At 47.7% G+C, this 23,698-nt stretch overlaps 1 protein-coding gene across 3 annotated transcripts in view; it reads right to left on the bottom strand.

Moving 5' to 3' along the window:
• Positions 1-23,698, bottom strand: part of SLCO2A1 (solute carrier organic anion transporter family member 2A1) — a 66,072-nt gene that overhangs the window by 29,604 nt on the left and 12,770 nt on the right. For all 3 annotated transcript variants that reach the window (XM_045579270.1, XM_045579269.1, XM_036431422.2), the window contains exons 2-3: positions 9,094-9,231; positions 6,556-6,718 (exon numbers count right to left, since the gene is read on the bottom strand). In XM_045579270.1, coding sequence (XP_045435226.1) covers positions 6,556-6,718; positions 9,094-9,231 — 301 coding nt within the window. The remainder of the gene's footprint in view (positions 1-6,555; positions 6,719-9,093; positions 9,232-23,698) is intronic.

The raw sequence follows: 23,698 nt of genomic DNA, 5'->3' as shown, positions 1-23,698 counted from the left end.
CCCCTGGTGGGTAGCAAACTACCCAAAACATCTAGTGTCCCCTTTTCAAGCCTTTGGGCCACAACTAGAAGGCTTGGCTCTATCAAGCATGGCAAGAAGAGAGGATAGTTCCTCCCTGTGTCCTCTGAGGACCTTGGGGGGCCTCTTTCAGGAAGGATGGATCAATGGCTTCTTCAGAACCACATTCTCCAGAAGGGGTATGTATCCTGTTTCTGTAAGGCTATCCCCCGCTCTCTCACAGTTTTCCTGGGGGTGCCTAAAGTCCCTGCAATAGCTCCAGCCTTCCTTTTCCACCCTGGGTGCTGACTCTCCCAAGGAGTCTGCCAGGGGTCCCAGAGAAGTGACTCTTTTCACGGGAGCAGGATGTAGGATACAGCTTGCTGCCTAGGTTTCCCTTCCCCCACCAGACCCCAAGCAGGCCTGCCATCCAAGCCTCATTGCTGAGCAGCAAAATGACTGAATAATCCTGGAGGGGCCCATGGAGAGGCGGTGCCACACTCATGTTTCTGCTCAGACCTGAGCTGGGGACCCAGAACAAGGGGGCATGTTTCTAGGCTGCCAAGTCGGGGACTGTGATGTGCCCACAAAACAGATGCTACGAGAAGCCTGAGAGGCTCAACTGCTCTCATATCATAGCTGTGAGGTCTTCCTTGAGGTCGCATGCCATTGCCATGGAGACGGCCAGTTCTCCTGCAGAGCCCAGCTCCTTGCCTGGCCTTTTCCTCATGGTCAGCACAGCAGCCGAGTGTTTTCTGTCATTCTCCACGCTGGTTTCTCTCCTTTCTTACACTATGCATTAAACATGCTCTGCATCCAATCTCGTTAGGACTTGTTTTGCACATCTGTTTGAGGCTATTTTCTCTCTGTTGGCTTAATAACACCCATGTGTTTTGTCTTTTTTTTTTTTTTTTTTTTTTTTTTTTTTTTTACCCCTCTTGTTGTTTTCCTTTTTAGGTTAAATAGATTCAACTGGCCAGATGCAACTCTCACCCTGACCATCTACCACCCACTTACCTCCTTATACCCAAGCACTCTCTCCCCTTCACCCCCATATACACCTCCACCCCCTCACACACCCAACTCCTGCCACACACGCTTTCCCTGCTCACATACATTCCTGTCACCACCCTCCACACCTCCACAGAGCTCCCCCTATACACACCCACTTCTTCTCCCAAATTCCCTCCTATCCCCACCTTCCCCATCTTCACACATATCTACCTCCTCTCCATACCTGTACACCTCCTCACTATTCCACTTCCTACACATAGAAACGCCTCTCACACATACAATTACCCCAAAACACACCCACACTTCTCTGTACATATTCACCTTACACCTCGGCTGGGTGTTCACCACTGAACAGCCCTGAGCTCACTGTCCTGGAGCAGTTCCCTCTAAAAGGACCCTGCGTAGATAGCTTCCATGGTTCAGTGCAGTGGGTTGTGCTCTGGGGGTAGGGGAGCTGATTCCAGGTCCTGCGTGTCCTCCACTGAGGAAGGGACTTAGCCACGCAGGAGCTGGAGGCTTCCCTCCGTGTGCCCTCCTGCCACTCTCCTCTCAGGGACACCCTTGGGATGAATGAGCATGGGCCAGGGGCTGGCCGCTTCGTGAACGAAGGACTAGAAAGTGACTCTTCCCTTTCTTTTTCTTGGCTGTTCTAAAAATACAGTGCACTCCCTCCCCTGCTTATCGGACAGGAAGCTTTCTGCCTGTGCACAGCCATTGTCTGCCGGCGAGCAGACTTCCCCTGGACTGGGCTGAGGGCTCTCACAGGTCACATCTAGTCCTCTCAGCGGCGGGTTTCCGAAGATCCGTCCCTGATCTCCTGGGAGAACTGGTCTCCCGCTGGCCTGTTTCCCACCTTACCCAGACCTCGCCAGCGTTCCAGAAGTGGTCTTAGAGGCTTTGGCTGGGTAGCTTGCCCTTTCTCCAAAGGCGCCAGCGGGACACATTTCTGGACCACACTGACATTTAAAAAATCTAAACATTCATAAATGTCTGCACGGCCTTTTTAAAATCGGCAATTAGTTGTTAAAGGAAAGTCTCCGTGATTCCCACAAAGTTCAGCCCCTCTTTAATCGCGCCCCCCCCCCCCCCAAACACACACACACACACACACACACACACACACAGTTACTCTTCATTTCCCATGGTCGTTTCTGGAGTGCTTCAGCTCTACGGGGAAGAACTCAATCAACACGTGGTAATAATCTGGGGGTCATTCCTTATGAGCAACAGATTTCAAATACCACAACAAGGGCAGGCGGAGAGAAGTCTGCTGAAAGCGGACATGGGCCAGGCAAGCACTTTACCTAAGCTATTTGGTTTGGATTTCCCCCTCAGAGCACCCTGAAAAGGAAGGAGGTTATTGTTCCCATTTAACAACAAGGAAACGGAGGCTCAGGAAGGTGAAGCATTGGCTTGCCAAGGAGATGTGGCAAGGAAGTGTTGAGCTGGGAATTGAATGTTGAAGACCATGTTCTTACCCATCATCATCCAGGCTAGTCCTACCTGAGGGTCTAGGAATAGAGCAGAACAGCAGCCTAACCTTCCTCAGAGAGAAATCACATGGCCCCGCCTGTGGAATCCCATAGCCTCATCCATGCCAAGGGATGGGCCCTGCTCCAGACCAAAGCAAAGGATCTACGGAGAGGACCAGGGAGAAGCTGCCCTTAGATGGTCCCAGGACATCCAGCCAGTCAGCCACAAGCTGTCAGACTCCCTCTCCACAGAAAGCAGGGGGCTTCCTCCTGTGTGATCCTAGTTTACCCAGCACAACACACCACCAGTGACAAGAACTATGACTTCATGGTTGCTGCACATGTCAGCTACCAGGCTAAATCCTGAACATTCACAGTCCCAGACCTCACAGCCCTGCAAGAGGGGGTCAGTCTTCTACAGGGAGGAACGGAGACTCAGAGCTAAGAACAAGGTGTCCAAGGCCATGTTATTGGAGGACTGCAATGCCCAGATTCAGACCAGGACCACCTGAATCCAGAAGGCTGTTCAGATTCATGGCTCCATTCAGGGTGGTGTTTTTAATGAAATGCATTTGTTCCTGATGGCCTTGCATAATTGAAAACGCAAGTTCCCAGAGGACCACGTTTGAAGTAGGAGTCACATTTCAAACATTTCCCCTAAGCGAACATTTTTGTTTGGACACATTGGCAGAGCACACACCCATGTTGCCCTAGCACCCAGGGCACAGCCCCAACTACATCCCACAGATGTGGCTCTTGGACCAAAGTCCTCTTCATCCTGCCCCCTGGCACCAGGAAGATGTTCTCAAGGTGGCTCAACCCTGAGCACTTCCAGCTGCTGCTCTAATCCCAGTCAAAATGGCAGGGACTGCTGTGCCCTATTGTCGCAAGTAAGATTTACACAAATAAAATGAACAACAACAAAAATGCTCATTTCCCTGGCCAGTGATTCCTCCCTGCAGGCCTGAGAGGCAAGCTGTGGCCCCCCTCAAAGTCCCCTTCGGCTTCTCTCCAGTGGAGTTTGGCTCAGAGCACTGAGCTCAGGGCAGGAATGGTAGAGAGCAGGGAGGATCATGGTGGGCTGAATCAAGCCTGAGACCATTCCTAACAAGGAGCAGAGTGACTGCTTTCAGAGGCCTCCCCATTTCTAACCACCCTCTGTGGTGGCTGCTCTATGTGAAGCAAATAACTACACTGGGATGTAGTTATGGCTGCGGGTAGCCAACTCATCAGGCTAAGCAGGCCACCATGTGTGGCACCTAGCAGGATGCCCTCCCCTTGGGCTGGCCATAGTGCCCTAGGCTCCCTTGTTGATTTCATTATCCTAGTCTTCATGCTCATGGAATCGGCAGGGACCTCAGGTCTGGAAAGACAGTAATGCAGTGGGCCTGACCATCCTCTCTGAGAAGATGGCCAGTAATTCCTGACTCTCCTTCAGAGCTGGCCTCATGCCACCTGTCTAGACCAATGCGGAGAAAGAGTGCATCAGGATACTAAGGTTAGATCAGTCTTCCTTCTGTGCCTATTTGAAGCAGGACTTAGCCCTTAAACAGTCCAGAAGGATCCAAGGCCATGGTGTATTTATGATAAATGAAGTTTACAGGCGATTTACAGAGAGGTGGAGAGAAGATACTCATGACCAGAACCCAGCAGACATTTCATCACTAGACATCCTTGTTCCTGCTGCATCTTTTTCTATTCCAGCCACCTCCCTGTCCTCAGGTAAGTCACACAACCTATGAATCTCTACTGTCATCATATGTGCTTCACCTCTTGAGCCTGATCTGTATATATGACTTAAAAAAATAAGTTTGGTACTCACAAACACAAGAATCAATTATTCCCTCATCACATCCCTGGCTGGCTCATTTATCCTCAGATGTCTTCAACCCCGATACAGTGGACTAAGGAAGAGCATTTATGGACTGGGCCTCTCATTGCTGCTCCTCATGAAACCTGTGCCATTACCCACATCCCTTAAGAGAAGTGCAAATTTGTCTGAAGCCAATAAATTATTATACAATGAGCTCCAAAGCAGTGATGCTCTTGGGGTGCCAACTAAATGCAAATGCAAAACCATTCTGTATGGCTATTTCCCAACACAGACCACACAAATTTTCTACAGGAGAAAAAAATCCCTCTGCAAATGAACCCATGGTCAAATATCATAGGATATACAAAAAATAATCCACCACAAACAAGAGCAAGCAGACACAAAGCACTGGAGGATTAGCATTCTCAAAACTTGAGCTAAAAGAACAATTGGAAAAATACTATAAAATAAATATATTTAAAATAATTGAGGAGACCAAAGGAAAACTAGAATTTATAAGGAAATATCAAGAATCCATGTAACTAGGACAGATAGATTTGAACTATTATAATAATTTTTAGAAATGAAAAAAATATAGAGAGACAGCTATTAAAATTTAAAATGTAAAGGATGGCTTAGAAATCGTATTAATATAGCTAGAAAGAGACTAAGCGAACAGGAAGACATACCTGAGGAAATCACCCAGGATGCAGCATAGATGAACAAAGCACTAGAAACTATGAAAGAGAAGTTAAGAGACATGGAGACCAGAAATAAAAATGTCCAACATTTTAGAAGAAACAATGGAGAAAATCTGGGTATCAATATTGGGAATATTTTTGGCTGAAAATTTTTGAGAATGGAAGAAAAACCTTAATTTTCAAAAGAAATAGCACATGGAACTTCTAATGATAAGTAACAATTAACCCAAACTTAAGCACCTTATGGTGGACAAAGAGAGAAAAATTTTAAACACAAATAGAGAGAAAAACACACACCAGAATACCTAAAAAGGGAGGCAATTTAGACTGATGAAGAAGTTCCAATATCAAGAGAAGCCAGAAGATAGAGGTATGATACAATGTGCCAAGTGGAAGTAACTAAATTAAATCCTGTTTGTATCTCAATTATAATTCAAAAATTAAGATATTTTCAGACAGAGACTTAGAGATTTCCTTACTCATGAATTCTGATTATGGTGGTTACACAAATCTTTAAATGTGCTCAAACTTACAGAAAAAAAAAATATATATATATATATATTACAAGAAAATATATATAGTACCACAATTAAAAAATAACATGATATGTCAAAACCATTATTGGTAATATATACCAAAACCATTAATTTTTATACTTTAAATGGGTGAACTGTATGGTATGTGAATTGTGTCTCAGGAAAGCTGTTAAAAAAAAAAAGGAAAAAAAAAAAAAGAGGTATCTGAAGGAAAACTGATAAACCATAATGGTCAGTATATCTGTCTGTTATATTGTTTTCTTTACTTTGCTATAGTTTGGATTTTTTATATTATAAAATACAATAATTTTTAAAGAATAGAAGAACTTTTACTGGGCAATTCAGTGGTTTTTAACTTCGTGTTAATGAATTATCTGAAATCCTTACTCATCTCTCCCTGCCACAGGGCCTATCACTAAGAGCCAGAGGCTTCGTGTCACAGGAGGGCCACTTGTCTCAGAATCAGGAGGCCTGAGTCTGTCCCTCCCTAACTGACTGGTGTCCACTAGACATCTTTGAGCGCCACCTTCTCATCTTAGACCTCTTTTCTCCTCTTCACAGGAGTCCAGAGGAATCAAATGAGATCATAGTGCAAGTGTATTCTAAACCCAAAGAATGATGGGTGAATGCACCAATGCCAGGAAGTGTTCAATACACAATTAAACATAAAGAAATTCTACAGACCTCTTCATGGTCAATGATCTGACCCTCATCCTGCCAAACCCATCACAGCACCGTTCACTGGTGTCTCTCTCTGCTTGGGTGAAATGAATGGATCGTTCCTGGCATGAAGCACAGGGAATTACAAAGAAGGTGAGCCATCCACTGCAGGCTCCACCCTCAGCAAGCCAAAGCTGGGACCATTGCTTCATAGCTCCACATAATTCCGCATGTCCTGGTTTCAGATGGGCTTTGGGAGGAAGTTTCTGGTGGGAGAGGACGGCGTGGCTCAGTGTAGTATTCACTGCCCCAGAAGCACGGCCACCGGCTTTGCCTTGGGGTAGGGGTTGGAGGCCACTTACCGACACTAGCCACGGTGTACTGGTAGGGCTCTGAGAGGAAGTGTGGGAGGGTGAGGACGAAGGCACCCGAAGCTAGGAGGAGACCCCCGATGCCAATCAGCCGTGGACGGTGCACCCGGCTGCCGAAGTAGCTGACGAAGATGATGAGGATGGCGTTGCTGATCTGTGGAGAGAGCAGAAGGACTGAGTGAGACCAGACACTCCGTCCTCATCCACCCACAGTGGAGACCTGACTGTACCTTTTCCAGGAAAAGCAGAGAGGGAAGAGGCTGCCCAGTGGCAGCTGGGGCCCAGGCAGAGTCCCAGGGTCAGCCTTGCCCAGAGAGCCCCGCAGTGGGACAAGCACACATGTTTCAGCTTTCCCCTGTTGTAAGAGATTCTTCCCAGCCTCACCTTCAACACTAAACCAAGGGAAGTCTCTAGAGACAATGAAAAGCTCCATGGTCTTAATTTCAACCATCTTAGGGGCAAGCCCTTTGGGGTGAAATCCAAGTGTGCCTCCGATTCTGGCTGACTCCTGGGAACAGCACGTGTTCCCTCACTAAGCTCCCTGAGGACTTGGGCTGGGTAGTCAGAATAGCCACCAAGTAACATGCACTCTCTTCGCTTCATCATGCAACAACTTTCATTTTACAGACAGAACTGGGGCTCGGAATATTACGCCACTTGTCCAGGTCCATGAGGTTAGAGTGGCTTGAACAGACACTGTCTAAGTTTTAACTAAATGAGCCCTACTGTCTCTTGGAGGAGGGGGTTTCTGTCCCAGCAACTCTGCTACTACCCTGTTTCCCCAAAAATAAGACAGTGTCTTATATTAATTTTTGCTCCCAAAGATGCGCTAGGTCTTATTTTCAGGGGATGTCTTATTTTTCCATGAAGAAGAATACGGTACACATTTATTGTTAAATGAAAATAAAGGAAATTTATTACCTGTATACGGTACGGTAGTACCGTAGTTGTCAACACAAACCAGACAAATTGTGAATCCTACAGTATCAAGAATTTACTCATTTATTCGATGACAATCATGTCATCATCTTCTGGAACATCATCATAACAATCCAATTCCTGAATTTCCTGGTGAATTTCTTGTGACTCCATTTCTTTCAGAATCAGTGGACCAAATCTCTCATGTTTAGCATAGGGAGGGGCCTTATTTTCAAGGGGGGGGGGTGCCTTATATTTCACTCAGAAGGAAACCTGTAAGTAGGTCTTATTTTCGGAGGATGTCTTATTTTCGGAAAACAAGGTAACATGCACCTGGCCCTCCCTAGGTCTGCTTCCACTCCTATCAACGTGGAACAAGGACTAAAGCACTCTTATGTCTCTTCCCAGTTGAGCGTACCAGTAATTCCATGTTCCTGGTGCTCATTGGAAGGTGAGCTCTCTCAGATCCACCCAGAGCCAGGAAAGGGAACCGAAGGCCCCAGAGCAGGGATAAGGGTCATAAATGGCAAAATGGGTGCTGGCTCTTGCCAAGATCACCAATGACCTCCTCATTGCCAAATTCACTGTCAGTTCTCAGCACGCTTCTTACTTGATCTCCCAGCACCATTTGATTCCGTTGAGCATTTCTTTCTTCCTGCAGCACTTCCTTCCATGGGTTTCCATGGCACCACCTCCTCCTAGTCTCCTTCTTCTGGCTGCTCCTTCTCAATCTCCTTGGCTGATTCTTCTTCGTTTCCCCAAACTCTCAACTCTCAGAGCTCAGTCCCTGTACCGCTACTCTGGTCTTGGTGAGCTCATCCAGAACAGGGGGCCTCATGGAAAGAAAAGAGAGCCTGGGCCTGGGAATCCCATCTCCTCATCTGGAGACACTGAGGTTGCTGCCTCCCATGCCTCTTTCTCACTGACTTCCAGCGACTCCTAGTTGACCCTCCTACCCTTGACCTCTCGGCCCTCTGACTTCCCACCCCTGACCTTTCAGCCCACCCTATCTTCTCAAACTTTGATGTGTAGTCACTGAGGGACTGTGTGAAATCATAGAAATCTGACTTTTTTGGGGGGGAGAGGGGGCAAAAGCTCTGGCTTCTGTGATGCTAATAATACTGGAACTGCTGGGCTTGGGATTGCTCCCCACCTGCATGCCTGGGGCTCACCTCCTCCCAGACTGGGGATGGGCAGAGGTCACATAAACTTGTGGGTGGTCACAGAGGTCCAAATTTCGAGGCAACAGCCCTGCACACCTGGAGCAAGCTGCTGCATTTGCTGAGCCCCAGTGCCCTCTCCTGTCAGGTGGGAGGAGCAAGCAGAGCACCTGCTCACAGGGCTGCTATGAGGAGGCCCAGGTCAGGGATCCCAGGACAGTGGGCCTGGGAACCCCATCTCCTCACCTGGAGCCACCGAGACTGATCTCAGTGCTTGGTGCCAGGAAGCCTTGGAATTGGTAGCTGCTTCTACCATGCCAATTGCACCTGGCTGTCTCCTTTCCAGGTGTCTGGCCCAGCTTCCCATTAACTGTTCTTCCTGGACCCCCTTTCCAGGCCTTGAGACCAGGGTGCACAAGTGGGGTCGGACGGACCAGAACCTCCTGCTTACCTCATTCAAGCTGGAAATGAGACCCGAGGAGGAACTGGAGAGGCCGAAGCGCTTCTCGATGGTGGTGAGGCTGCTCTTTAAGTAGGCGCTGTACAGGAGCTGGGAGAGCTGCAGGAGGCCATGGCAGAGCACGAACACCTGGGGAGACATCGAGACCCGTGAGGCCCCTGGACAGTGAGCCCTGGCTGCCCATCTGGGCCTCCCATTCTGTTTCTGCTCTGTTTTCTCACCTGTTACACAGCAACACTGATTTGATCAGGCGGTCCTGAGGGTGCAATGCCATCATCATCACATCAGATTTCTCCTGGGACTCTGTGCTCTCAGCCACCTCTTTCGCCCATCCCTGCCGTTCTTATCACTGTGGCCCATAATCGGCCCAGTAAACTAGAGGCAGAGAAGCACCTCCGGGAAAGGCCTGGCTAATCAGCCACATCACTTGACTTGTTTTCTGACAGCATCTCAGTGCCCTGCGGGCTGCTGCTGTCCTTCCTCCTGTCCCGTGAGGGCTGAAGTCACTCCCTAGCCAAGTCAGGTCACTCCCAGGGCCCTGACACACCCCAGGCCAGTGTTCCACTCCTCTTGACCTGTCCTCCATCCTCCTGATTCCAGCAACATTTGTGCACAGGCCCACCTCTGATACCCCCGTGACTCACCAGGATAGGTGCACAAATCACCAGGTTGTAATGAATGTCCCAAGCTTGTTATCGCCTCTATCGAGGCTACCTGTGATTGTGCTGGCTCTTTCCCTGGATGGGTGATAAGGCCTAGTCTCTGCATTCCATCCTGCCATATACCCTGTTGTGTGGGTATGAGTAAATGTGAAGTCTGTGGTTAATGGGGACAGATGCGTAGCTCCAGGCTGAGCCCCGGGCCCTCCTGGGTTCTTGGCTGTTGGGTGGGACCCCAGCAGGTTCAGAAGCAGGAGTCATACATCCCCGAGCCCCCTGGAAGGTGCCCCTTCTGGAGACTGCACTGCCCTTCCAGGGAAGGGTGGGGTGCGGCACGTTTCATAGTCTGCCAACATTCCTCTTAATTGAATGCCTGGCGTCTCAGGAGAACAACAGGGTTCAACCTTCATTTCTGTCTCCTTGCAAAGCTAATTCTGCCCCCTCTGCAGGGCCCTGCTCCAGGATATGGGATCAGAGCTGACATTCCCTCTCCTGCCTGCCAGGGCAGAGCCTTTGTGAGGCCAGCCTGGGGCTCCCGGATAGTGAGGGGGAGAGTGATGGGGTTTGTCCAGGTCACTGTTTTCCATGGACACAGGGCATCTGAGTATGCTCAAGCCCCAAGTCCCTGGTCCAAGCCAAATCCAGGGAAGAGGCAATTGGATCTTGGATGCCTTGCCAGATCTTCTTCTTCTGACCAGCCCTAAAGGCTAATGCCCCCAAATTCCATCTGTTGGATGTGTCCACGTGGATACTCTCAGACCTCTTAGACCAGTGGTTGGCAAACTCATTCGTCAACAGAGCCAAATATCAACAGTACAACGATTGAAATTTCTTTTGAGAGCCACGTTTTTTAAACTTAAACTTCTTCTAACGCCACTTCTTCAAAATAAATTCGCCCAGGCCATGGTATTTTGTGGAAGAGCCACACTCAAGGGGCCAAAGAGCTGCAGTTTGCTGACCACGGCCTTAGACTAATCGTTTCCCAAATAGGGCTCACCGTCTTTCCCCACAAATCTCTTGTTTCCCTTCATTCTCCATTAGTGGCATTCAGTGCCCTAAGCCAGAAACCTGGAATCCTCCTAGATGCTCCTACTCCCCATCCCTTGGCATTTGGTGCCACTGCTAAGCCCTGTGATGTCTTCTTGGTGTCTCTCAAGCTTGACCTGCCCTTTGTCTCCTTGTTATGCTTTGCCCCATACCTTCCCCTCTCTTCCCGGCTTCCTGTAACAGCCTCTCACAGGTCTCTGTCTGCCCATTAAAGCTTCTACCCCCTTCCCCCTGCCCCACTCCAGAAACAGCTGTCTCAAATACAAATGTGAGCAGGTGACACCCAAATTAACACCTTTCACTGGCCCCCCACTTCCTACAAGACAAAAAAGAATGTCCTTGGCATGGTATCCAAGATGTGACACGTCCTAGACTTAGACTCTGGCTTCATACTCTCTTGTGGCTGATTGTATTTTACAAAGATGGCGACGCCAGTCTCCTGTCCCGCGTACATCTCTTACAATGTGACAATGACATTCCTTCATCAAAAGATGGAGTTTCTGTTCCCTTCCCTCCAATATTGTCAGTCTTAGCTGTTTGCTTCTTATGAAGAAAATAAAGCAAAAATGATGCCGTGCAGCCTCTGAGGATAAGTCCTGAATGTCGACAGAAAATCTACTGGGCTCTTTCTCTTTCGGGATCCTTAGAACAGACATCACATTATAAGGGAGCCCAGGCTTCCTACATATGAAAAGGCCACAGTTGGTGTTCCAGGTTACAACTTGAGCTGGTTTCAGCCTGCAGCCAGCATCATGTTACCAAGCGAGCCTTTGCAGGATTCCAGCCCATTTTTTATATGGGAACAGACTGAGCTATCTCCACTGAGCCTTAAAGAGAGGGCAGATTGAATAAGCAGACTAAATGCTGTCATCGTTCTAAGCACTAAGTTTGGGTTCACTTTGTTACATAGCACTAGGTAGCTGCCACACACTTTGCCCTTCAAACTTCTTCAAGGTCATACTATTCAAGTTCCCCACAGAACACATTCATTGTCTGTGTATTTGCTCACAATCTGTGCAGAATCATCTCTCCCTTATTTGTCAGTGGTCGGCAAACTGTGGCTCGCAAGACACATGAGGCTCTTTGGCCCCTTGAGTGTGGCTCTTCCACAAAATACCACAGCCTGGGCAAGATTATTTTGAAGAAGTGGCATTTGAAGAAGTTTAAGTTTAAAAAATTTGGCTCTCAAAAGAAATTTCAATCGTTGTACTGTTGATATTTGGCTCTGTTGACTAATGAGTTTGCCGACCACTGGTCTAGATAGTTCTTCCTCACCCTTCAGGGGCCCCTTGCTAGCCTGGGCTAGTTCAAGGTTGCTTCTAAAAATCTCAGCAGCCTGTTGATGACTTCTGCACAGAGGCATCTTGATGGCTTGGTGCATGGCTGACACTAAGGACAGCATTCAGCAGAGGAGTGAGGGCCTAAGGGAGACACAATGAGGTTGGACTGAAGGCCAGCACAGTGGAGCTTTAGGGAGAAGGCCATCAGGGGCTCTTGCAGAGGCTGAGTTGGCAAGGCTGCCTATGATTCGAGGTGGAAGGAAAGGGGCAGCATTCTAGCCTGAGGGCCTGGAAGGGGACAATGCCATGGGTGGAGACAGGGGAGGGGGAGAGTGGTCAGGAGGAGGAGTATCCATGGATAGGGAGACAGTGAGTTCAGTTTCGGAACACCTGAATTTCTGAGCATAAAACTAAAAAAGACCAGTCTCCTTCTAACCGAAATTAGCAATTAATTAGCAGGAGTGACTAATCCCTACCAAATTCCCCAGGAGTCTCATGAGAGGAAGGTAAGGACAGTGGAAGAAAATAATCTGTCTCCGATCTTTTCCTGAAAGACATGCCCTTGCTCTTTCCCGTAAATATAGAAATTCCCCGTTTTCCCCCTCCAAACAGTAGGTGGAAGACTGTGCCTCCAGTCAGCTGGCACTGTTCCCCGCCCCACACCCCTGCCCCTCTCCGCCAGCTTTTAGCCACTGCAGCCTGTCAGATCTGGTGCCCTGCTGGCATGTATCTGGGCCCTCAGGTTCAAAGGATTCCCAGGAGAAAAATGTTTGAAAACTTTGCACATTATAATCTTCACTTATGAATATTTATAGTTCACATTAGCATTTTACAGGTTCTGAGAAATCCTTCAGTAAAGACCTGATTAACTTTCTTTTACCCAAATTTCTCCATATTTTAACCATGCAACCCCCTCAACACATACACATTTTTGAATTATATATAACAGATACTTGTATTCAGATTATTCAGATACCATGTTCCTTTCAGAAAGCAGGTTATAGTAGAATCTGAGTCTTGTGATTTCTTCACAAAAGAAAAGTAAAATAAAGATATATTACATGAGCTTTTTATCTTCTTTAAAATAACATGCTATGATCTCCTCAGTCTCCCTTTTAAAAACAACAACAACAACAACAACAACACTATTGCTTAGTAATACGTTTGTTTATATCATATGTTAGATTTCTCACTATTTGACATCTCCCTTCACCAGGATGTAGACTTCATGGAGGAAAGGTAATGTGTTTTTTAGGGTGCCATACCCCTATTGCCTGGTCCATACTTGGGGCTGAACCCTTGCTCCAGAATATTCAACCAGCAGAGTAGCTGTCTGCTCCAATGATCTGTCCTCACTCCTTTATGAATTCCCCGATCAGCATTGCCTCCCATCAGTCTACATGCCACAAAACTTGCAAAGCACAAAACAGCTTTGGCTAGCTTAGCTGCCCCACTGATTTACTTGGATCCCTCTAACTTATTTTTGGATATTTCTAAACCCAATCTAAAAAGTTAAAAATGTATTTGTATTTATATACAAAGGAACTATCTGGGGTAATAGAAATATTTTATATTTTGATCATGGTGGTATTTACACAAGTGAAGACATTTATCAAAGCTGCTCAATCATTTAAAATCTGTGCACTTAATTATATGTAAATGATATCTCAATAAAGTCGACCTAAGAAAAAATTAATTTTAAAAAGATTTGCAACCATGAAAGTATTCAAAATAATGTTCTTAGGCCTAGAGGGAATTCCACAGATCTAACAAAAAAAATATTATGAGCATTGCAATGTCATTGGAATAAATTTGTTTATTCAAAGAACCCACTTTGAAAGAGTAAAAACCCATGTAAATATCTAAGTCTGTGTGTGCCAATGTAAACATCTACATGTTAAAGCTATCGGTCTTCATGCCCATGTTGCAGAAGGAAGCTGGTAGAGAATGCTAACGCAGGGGGAAGAGCATTCTTGCATGGCATGATGGGCGGGCAGCTCTAAGACCACAAATACTCCGGCTCACAGCTCCCCTCTTTCTACAGTCCCAGGGAGCATGAAGAGGAAGTTGGAGAGGAAGGAAGCAGGGAAAATTGGAGTGGTCGTAAAGATCCTTCATCTAATAAAGAGGAATCTTTTTTCCACCTGTGCCAAAGAGCTAAGAAAGGCTGAAGGGGTGTTGAGATGCCAAGTGAAGGCTCAGCATGGGACCCCAAGCCCCTGCCAAGCTTCAGAGATGTAAGTATTACCCTAAAGGGGAAACCATGGGACCAGGAGGGAAACCCTTGCAGCTCAGGAGGAACGAGAAGGGTCAACATGCAGCCTAGACCTGGTTTCCTTTGCTCACACATTCATGAGCCTCTTAACAAACTAAACATTGGAGCTACGACCTGAGGCATCTAATGATGGTGCTAGGACACGTGGCAGAAGTTCTGAAATGTGATCCCTGTAGGGTGTTACCTGTTTAACCACTGGTTCTACTGCCAACCAACTCTGATTTTGTTCACATGCAACACTCTAGAACATTCTGATACCTCCCCTAGAATATGGAGAGAAAACCACTCATAAGCCAGAGATGGGGCTGGACTGTGACACAGGCTGTGACCTCTTAGTTGGGAACAACTGCTTCTATCCAGAAGTAATGCCTGCCAGCAATCTAAGTGGAACTATTCTTTAGAAAGAAGGAAGGAAGAGCCCAGCCAGCATGGCTCAGTGGTTGAGCACTGACCAATGAATCAGGATTCCGGTCAGGGCATATGCCCGGGTTGCTGACTTAGTCCCCAGTGTGGGGCATGTAGGAGGCAGCCAATCAATGATTCTCTCTCATCATTAATGTTTCTATCTCTCTCTTCCTCTCTAAAATCAATAAAAATACATTTTTTTAAAGAAAAGGGAGGGAGAGAGGTAGGAAGGGAAGGAGGGAGAAAGGGGGAGGAGGAAAGAAAAGAAAAGAGGGAGGGAAAGAGAGAAAGAGAGAGAGAGAGAGAGAGAAGAAAGAGGAAAAAAAAAAAAAAAGAGCACAAGGAAACCTCCTTCTCCCCCTCCCCAGCAATGCAAGGAGAGTTCAGTGTGTAGTGTGTGCCAAGGGCCACCGATGTTATCTGAGGGAGGAGACTTGGAGGTGCCTCTTGCTCTAGTTTCTTCACCCGCTGGGAGTCAAAATCTGGCCCCAGAGTCCATTCTGCTCCTTCTCTCCCTGGGGCTGACCGTACCCCAGACAGGCAGGAACATCTCCAAGGCTCGCATATCTCTTGGGAAATCCCAGAACAGCGTAGCCACGCTGACATCTCAATTTGAGCAACGCTTGGCATTCAGAAGCCCTTTTCACAGTCAGCCCCCGTGTGACCATAAATCCATTTACATTTCTTTGCACTGCTTCCTTCTTTCCCCCGTCAGTGTGTTACATGCACATGCGTGAAAAATCAAGTAACATGCACGGGCTTAGAATGACGAGACTCAGCCCTATCCTCAGCTCAGGCCAACCTACCTACTGCAGTGCAGGGACCACCACCTCTGGTTTGAGTTTTTCTGTGGATTACATGCACGCATCTCAAAACGATATGCTTGTTTTGCAATTTCTTGATTTATCCGTTTAGACGGAAACCATTACAGAAGAGGACTTAAGTCACTTGTTCTTGCATCTCCCACCCCTCTCCCTCCTCCTCTTAACTTTTAATGGTTCTAGCAGCATTTGCATCATGATCCGGTCACTTCACTTGGCAAGTGAAGCGAGTGGGGAGCCAGGAGGAGCGGGGCTTCCCTCCTGTGCACACACCCTCACTAGCGGACTTTCTATCCACTCACAATCTCACTCCCTTAGATGAGGGAATTCAAACATGTGCCAGTCTGTCTTCTTAAATTATTAACCCAATCTATTTCCTGCTGCTAAGTCTAGCAAACAAATTAATAATTCTGTCCCCATGTTTTCAATTGGTGAGGGGGGAGTAGCATACGCTTGTCAGTGGACTAAGTGGTCAAACCCAAAAGTGTACCCAAGTTCTTCTCCACAACCATCTTTCCCTGCCCACCCTGCCCCACTACATCCAAGCATCCTGATAAACACTTATTCGACTGGAGTCTTCCAAAGTGGTTTGTTGTGTCTCCAGGGAAAGGCACATGGCCAGAACGGTGCTGGCTCTGGCCCATCTCCACTTATATTTCTATTTTTCAGTTTCTCTACCCTCATAGCCCATTCTCAGACCATGTGGGCAGTTCCCTAAATGGGTAAGACCTGGGAGGCGAGGTTTGGAGCTCAAGAGGCCCTAAGGCATTGCAGCCAAAGCAGGGAACTCAGAAAAGGCAACTTCTGGCAGCTTCCCATGGACCTCCGAGATGCAGGCATCTGCAAAGGAGGAGGGCTCCTCTGAGGCCCGCTGAGAGGCCCCTCAGAGCTGGCGGGAAGCGAGAGGTCATTTCTCCCTGTCCTTCCAAAAGAAGGAGAAGGAAACGAAGCAAAGACGATGCTGTGTCCTGGAAGGAAGGCCGTCTTTAACCAGGCGGCCTGCCTCTTATCCTTCTGTACCTTAGGCAGGGTGTGACTCTGGATCGCAATCATGGGCTGGTGGCCCCAGAGGAGAATGCCACTTTTAAGAAGGGATTCAGGAAATCAAATATGCTCCCACGCAGGAAGAATGCCTGAACCAGATAAAGCTCAGAGATTCCAAACGGCCAGCCGCGGGTCAGCGTTGGTGGTAGTCACAGCGGCGTTATTAGTATCCTTACAAACTAGAAAAAGCCTTTCATAAGACAGGGTCCTGGAAGGCCTTGGAAGGCCTGAGCAATCTAAAAAGAAAACAAAACACAGATTTCCATCTCGGCTTCATTGTTCCTTAAGAGGGAAGTTGAAGAGTTGGAACTGGGAGGGGAGACTAGTGAGCCAGACCCGGCAGCTCCCACTGTCCAGGCAATCTCTGCAGCCATAAATAAGCAGATGTAGATTTGTCAAAATGGATTGTAAAGTCCTTGTAGAAATGGGTCCTTGTTTCCCTTCTACTGTATGAATTTATTGCCCCCAAAGTTTTGGAGGCTAGCAAATTACTTAGCAAACCCTTGTAAATTCTTTTCTTTCATCAGAATTACACGTGGGCTGGGGCCTGCACCACAGTCACTGTTTTAATTTGACCAGTCCTCAAATTAAAACAGGGACTCAGCAGCTGCATTTGGGTCTGGAAGGAGATCCCCACTGGGCTCCGTGTGACATGGGCTCTCCTTGAACAAGGCCGCAGCTGTGCAAAGGTGTCTTGTTGCTTCACCTCTGTTCTTTCTGTTCCTACTCCCTGTGGCCAGCACCTCCTGCCTTCTTAGACTCTGCAGCTGCCAGGCACCGGCTTGGAGGCGGGGCCTGAAATGGAGCTGCAGGGTTACCCCAGCCCAGGAGAACTCCACTTCCTAAGTCTGCAGAGAATCAGGACCAACGGGCCTTTGACAAGGCTCTCTGGGAAGTCTGACGCTGACTCGAAAGATGAAGGATCTGGAGGCTGTGTGATTTCTAACAACATACATGATTTGGTCCATGTGGAGTATTCTACCTAGCCTTTAGATGGGCAGAGGTCTTCCCACAGATCCTGCCCTATCCTTGCCCCTGGGTGGGCAGCCTAACCAGTGAAGGTTGCATCAGGTTGCAGGTGGTCAGGCCATGTGTTTGGTCTTCTGTGGTCATCCCTGGCCAGCCTCTAGTCCAGCTCCACTTTCTCCATCATTTCAACCTATTTCTGGACATTTCCAGGCAAAGAACTGTGCTTTCTGTAGCCTCACGTCTCTCTGACTTTCCTATGTGTCTCCCAAAGTGGTCCCTCTCCCCTCCCTTCTGTCTGCTTTCCTCTCACTCCACTCTTCAGATGGGCGAGGAGAAGGAGGAGGGAGGAAAGGAACATTTGTAGGAGCTGGATGGGGAAAGGTAAACAATCTGAGTGGGATGCAGCCTTTAGGCAGAGAGAAGAGAGAGGGATTCAGTAGGATATGCCCACAGAAAATGCCCCAAACCTTTCTTTCTTTCTAATACTCATCAGAGGACATGCTGAGAGGAAGGGAGGGAGGGAGGGAAGGAGGGAGAGAAAGAGGCATAGATCAGGTGCCTTCCACACACTCCCTGACCAGGGATCAAATCCATAACCCAGGTATGTGCCCTGAATGGGAAGAGAACCGGCAACCCTTCCTGCCCAAAGCCTGTCTTAGAAAAGGTTCCTCAATCAAGTCCCAGGCTGGCATAACAAAGGAAAGGAAACAGCAAGGTCAAGGGAGGAGGTCAAGTAGAACATGCTAATCTCCTTCCCATCAGAAATCCATGTTTAGATAAAAGCAACGAGGACATCCTTCCCTGGTACCAACACCCTCTGGCACTCCCTACAGCCAAGGACTCCAGGGAGCGACCGGGGGAGTGAGCCACAGTGATTTCCATCGTTGCTGGGAGAGGTCATTCAGGATGTCAAGGCCCTCTCTGCACCATGAAATGTCCAGTCTTGACACCAGAAATGAGAGAACGAGTGAGAGCAAGGGACAAGCAAGTCTATTTCTCAAATCCTCTGTTTATGTAAAGCATTTGACTTCAAGCTATAAATTTCAGTAGTAAGAGCACTCTCCTCAACCTCTGAACACATTTGCCATCACCAAACTACCTGGGGAAAAAAGCCACTGACCTGGAACTCGGCCTGGCACAGCAAGCCTGCATGCCCGGAGAATCCCAGGAGACCCCTGGATCTCATGTGGCCCTCAGAGCTCCTCCTGGCCAAGAAGGCACTGCCCTCCGCATCCTCCTTTCTCCTGGCCCAGAGGCAGGTCCCAGGGCCTGAGGTTCACAGCCTTTGGCTTGGCCCACAGCCACCCTCAGCAGAAAGCTCTGGAAGGCCTTCGCTGGCCAACCTAGGATGCTCCCCAAAGTTCTTCCATCAATGACAGTTCCACATGAGTGACTTCCGTTCCCTGGGAACCATTCCAGTTTAATATGACTAGTTCCCAACTTTAATGAATGTTGGAGACCAGGATGTTACAGCCACTTCCGTGACCTCTGCATGTGAGTCAGTACCCCGATATATATATATGCCTCGTCTCACAGCAGAGGTGCATCAGAATTACTAGAGGGCTTGTTGAAACAGCCTGCTGGTCCCCACCTCCAGTTTTGGATTGGGATAGGACCCATAAATCTGCATTTCTTCTCTCTCTCTCTCTCTCTCTCTCCCTCTCTCTCTCTCTCTCTCTCTCTCTCTCTCTCTCCATATATATATCACCCAAGGATATTTTTCCATTGATTTTTAGAGAGAGTGGAAGAGAGAGAAAAAGACAGAGAGAAATATCAAAGTGGGAGAAACACATTGATTGGTTGCCTCCTGTATGCGCCCTGCCCAGGGCCCAGGCTGGGGAGAAGCCTGCAATTGATGTACATGCCCTTGACTGGAATTGAACCTGGACTCTTCGGACTACAGGCCAATACTCTATCCACTGAGCCAAATCAGAGAGGGCAAGAATCTGCATTTCTAACAAATACTTGCCATGCTGATGCTGCTGGCAGGGGACCACACTTTGGGAACCACATCTTGGGCACAAGTAGGTTCTCCTAAATGCTAACCTAACCCTTCCTTCCAGACATCTCTTTTCTGGAGACAAGGCCCAACCATTAGCTCAAAGGAATGGGGTAAAACTGAGACCATCTCTGCCCTCTCTTGACCATATGCCCATTCTGAGCACAGGGTCCCCCCACTCAATGAGAGCCCCCCCACAACTAGCCCTGGCTGTGCACTTCCATCCACCTCCCAATGCCGTTGAGTACTCTGCCGCACCTAGAGCTCTTGAAGGCAAGTGCAAGGGAATGTGTTTTCCTCATTCGCACCTGGCTGGTTTTGGCTGGGGTTTCTACCTGCAGGGTTTGAGATTCCTGAGTGAAATCATCAATTAAGATGATGTAGATAGGGAAAGATTAGCTAAACAAATTCATATTGCCTACCAGCTGCAGCCCTCGAGACAGCGGCAGACATGAGTGAGCGGCAGACATGAACGAGCCATAGACATGAGCTCACTAACAATTCATGTCTGCAGCCCAGGGGCCTGTAGCTTCAGCAGGGGATCACAGAACAAAAACCGAAAAGTAACCTAAGGAAGGGGCACCTAGGCACTGGTGATTGGCTGGCAGCCTGAGCCGTGTGGAGGAGGGAAGCAGACCCTGACCACAGGACTTTCAAACTCTGGGAAGGTGTAGATGGGATGCCCCGTACCAGGCTCCTAGCAGAAGATCCCTTCTAAGCACACCTTCCCCCATCAGTGACTTCAGCAAAGCCCCTTTGGTTCCTGCACCTTTCAGGGTGTGCACCTCTCTTAGAGCTCTCCGTGGGCTCTGCCATGTTTTGTCCCATACCTATCCTGAAGGTCATTGCCCTTTGACCCTGGGACAGTGCAGATTCTTGCTCTAGCTAGCTTAGCTCAGCGGATAGAGTGTCTCAGTTTGGTTGGACTACAGTTACCAGTTATTCAGCCAAAGACTCATTGAGGGTTGCTGTGGAAGGGGTGTGCAGATGTGTGTGTGTGTGTGTGTGTGTGTGTGTGTGTATATATATATATATATATATATATATATATATATATATATATATATAATATAATATATATATTATATTACATCTGCATATATATACACATTTACAGTATATATATATATATATATCCTATCTAATAAAAGAGCAATATACAAATTGTCACTCCAACACACAAGATGGCCACCCCCATGTGGACACAAGATAGCTGCCACAAGATGGCCAGCAGGGAAGGGCAGTTGGGAGGGACCAAGCCTGCAAGGGAGGACAGTTAGGGGTGATCAAGCCTGCAGGGGAGGGCAGTTAGGGTTGACCAGGTAGGCAGAGAAGAGAAGTTGGGGGGCTACTTGGCCTGCAGGGAAGGACAGTTGGGAGTGATCCAGGCCTGCAGGGGAGAACAGTTGTGGGGGGGGGGGGGACCAGGTTTTCAGGGGAGGGCAGTTTGGGGTGACCAGGCCTGCAGGGGAGAGCACTTTCGGGCAATCAGGCTGGCAGGCAGAAGCAGTTAGGGGCAATCAGGAAGGCAGCCAGGCAAGCAGTTGGGAGCCAGCAGTCCTAGATTATGAAAGGGATATCCAACTGCCCGTGTAGGCCTGACTGGGATTGGGCCTCAATGGGCAGTTGGACATCCCTTGAGGGGTCCCAGATTGGAGAGGATGCAGGCTGAACTGAGGGACACCCCACTCCCCCTGCACCGAGCCTTTAGTATATATAATAAAAGCCTAATATGCAAATTAACCAAATGACAAAACAATTGATCATTATGTGTGCTGACCACCAGGGGGCAGACACTCAATGCAGGAGCTGCCCCCAGCCTGCAAGCCCAGGCCATCCAAGGTGGGTGCAGTGGGTAACCCCCCAATCACCCTGCCCGTTGCCCCACAAAAGGAGACAACTGGCAGTGGCAGCAGGGAGGTGGGGCTGGTGAGCGGGTGGCATCAAGCCAGCCAAGGCGGATGCCAGTGGGGGGGGGTCCCCCAATTGCCCCACCAGTTCAACAGATAGGCCCTGATCGCCAGCCAGGCCTACGGACCCTACCCGTGCATGAATTTCATGTACCAGACCTCTAGTATAATAAATTGACTTTAAATAAGGAAGATCATCCTAGAAAAATCTACATGGGCCAGATTCAATCAATCAGAAGGCCTTAAAATCAGGACAGAGTGAGAGAGAGAGACTGTGGACAGCAGCTTCAGCCCATGCCTGCGATCATCCTTTCCTGGCTGCCTGCCCTATAAAATCTGGTTTTGCTTATCCAGCCCCCACAATCATGTAAGCAAATTCCTTTTAATAAATCTCTTAATATCTATACATACACATATGGTGTGTGTGTCTGTGTGTGTATTTTCTATTGGCTCTGGTTTGACTAAAGCCTGAAGTTGACAAAACAATGGCCTCCCCAATGTCCATGTCTGAACACTCAGAACCTGTGACTACATTGCTTTACGTGGCCAAAAAGACTTTGCAGATATAATTAAATCAAGGTTCTAGAATAAGAAGTTTATTCTAGATCATCTGGTGTGCCCAATGTACAATAATCACAATGGTCCTTCCTTATAAGAGGGAGGCAGGAGTGTCATTCAGAAAAAAAGGTGAGAGGAAGAAAGATGTCAAGATGCCAAGCTGCTGACTTTGAGGATGAAGGAAGGAGCCATGAACTGAGGAGTGTAGGTGGCCTCTTCAGTTAGGAAAGGCAAGGACACAGATTCTCCACTAAAGCTTCCAGAAAGAGCACAGACCTACCAATTAGGTCTCTGTCTTCTGTCTTCCATAACTGTAAAATAGTAAGACTGTGTTGTAATTTAGTTATAAGCCACTGATGGTGATTTGTTATAGCAGCAATACAAAACTAATACAAACTCTGGTTCTTACCAACTCTTCCCTTCTTCCCCATGACCAATGCTCTCATTCAGGCTGCCTTTTTCCCCTCAACAGGACCACACCTCCTCCTTTCTGATGTCTCCTTGAGTCTGTTCTTTCCCTCTCCATAGGAAGTCTCCATTGTCCTGCCTGCTCAGTCTCGAGAATAGTGTTCCCTCTTGTTTTAAAGTAGGGCTCCTAGTCAACCAGAAGGTCGCAGAAGTCCCCAGACCGAGTACTCTGCCCTGCCTCTTGAGAGGCCCATGACCCAGGGGAACCAATCAGAGTCCTGCTCCATGATTTTTTCTTTTCCAGGAGATAAGGGCAGGGATTTCCCTCACATATTTTTCTAATGTGTTTCTTATCTTTTTCTTGTTATCTGGAGATCCTTATGTATTCTAGACTTTAGTCCCTGGTCAGTGTTAGACATTGCAAACACCTCACAATGTGTCATTCTTTTTGCCTTCAATATTCTTCTCTGTTATTAAGGTAAATAAGTCTTTCTTCAGTTGGCATTCTCCTGATATATCTTCTTTTGTCCTTTGCTTTCCAATTTTTTCTCTTAAAGAAAGTGTAACTAAATCCCCCTCTCCTCTCCTCTCCTCTCCCTCTCCCTCTCCCTCTCCCTCTCCCTCTCCCTCTCCCTCTCCCTCTCCCTCTCCCTCTCCCTCTCCCTCTCCCTCTCCCTCTCCCTCTCTCTCTCTTTGTCCAGTCTGAATTCTCTAGCTTTGAAATGGTGACAGCAGTCCATGCTCATGTGTTGTAATTTCTGATAAGTAGAGATTTATATCTACTTTATTTCACAATGCTCGTATTTATCATGACATCTTTTGTTTGTTTGTTCGTTCGTTTGTTTGTTTTTGCCTTTTATTCATTCTTTTCCAGCTTTCTGTTGGTTTAATCAGGTCTCTACTTTTCACCCTCTTCTGCTTTGAAGATAGGCCGCCAATATCTTTTTTCTTAATGATTACCCACACACCTGCACATGCCTGACTGCCTTAGCAAAGACTAAAGGTGATGAATTCTTCCACACTCCACCCAAACAAGCCAGGGACTTAAGATTTTAACTTCAATTTTCCATTTATTGGTATTATTCACCTTCCATTTTTTTTCTGGCCCTCTATCAGCGATTATTCTTTTTGTCTATCTACAATCAATAATCACTACCACTTTTTGCATCCTATCCTTCCCTTCTGTGTCTGATTTCATACATTATGAATTTCATCCTTTAG

The sequence above is a fragment of the Pipistrellus kuhlii genome, unplaced genomic scaffold (genome assembly GCF_014108245.1).
Source record: "Pipistrellus kuhlii isolate mPipKuh1 unplaced genomic scaffold, mPipKuh1.p scaffold_m20_p_11, whole genome shotgun sequence".
In the NCBI taxonomy this organism is placed as follows: Eukaryota; Metazoa; Chordata; class Mammalia; order Chiroptera; family Vespertilionidae; genus Pipistrellus; species Pipistrellus kuhlii.
This window is presented reverse-complemented; position numbering and strand designations above follow the sequence as displayed.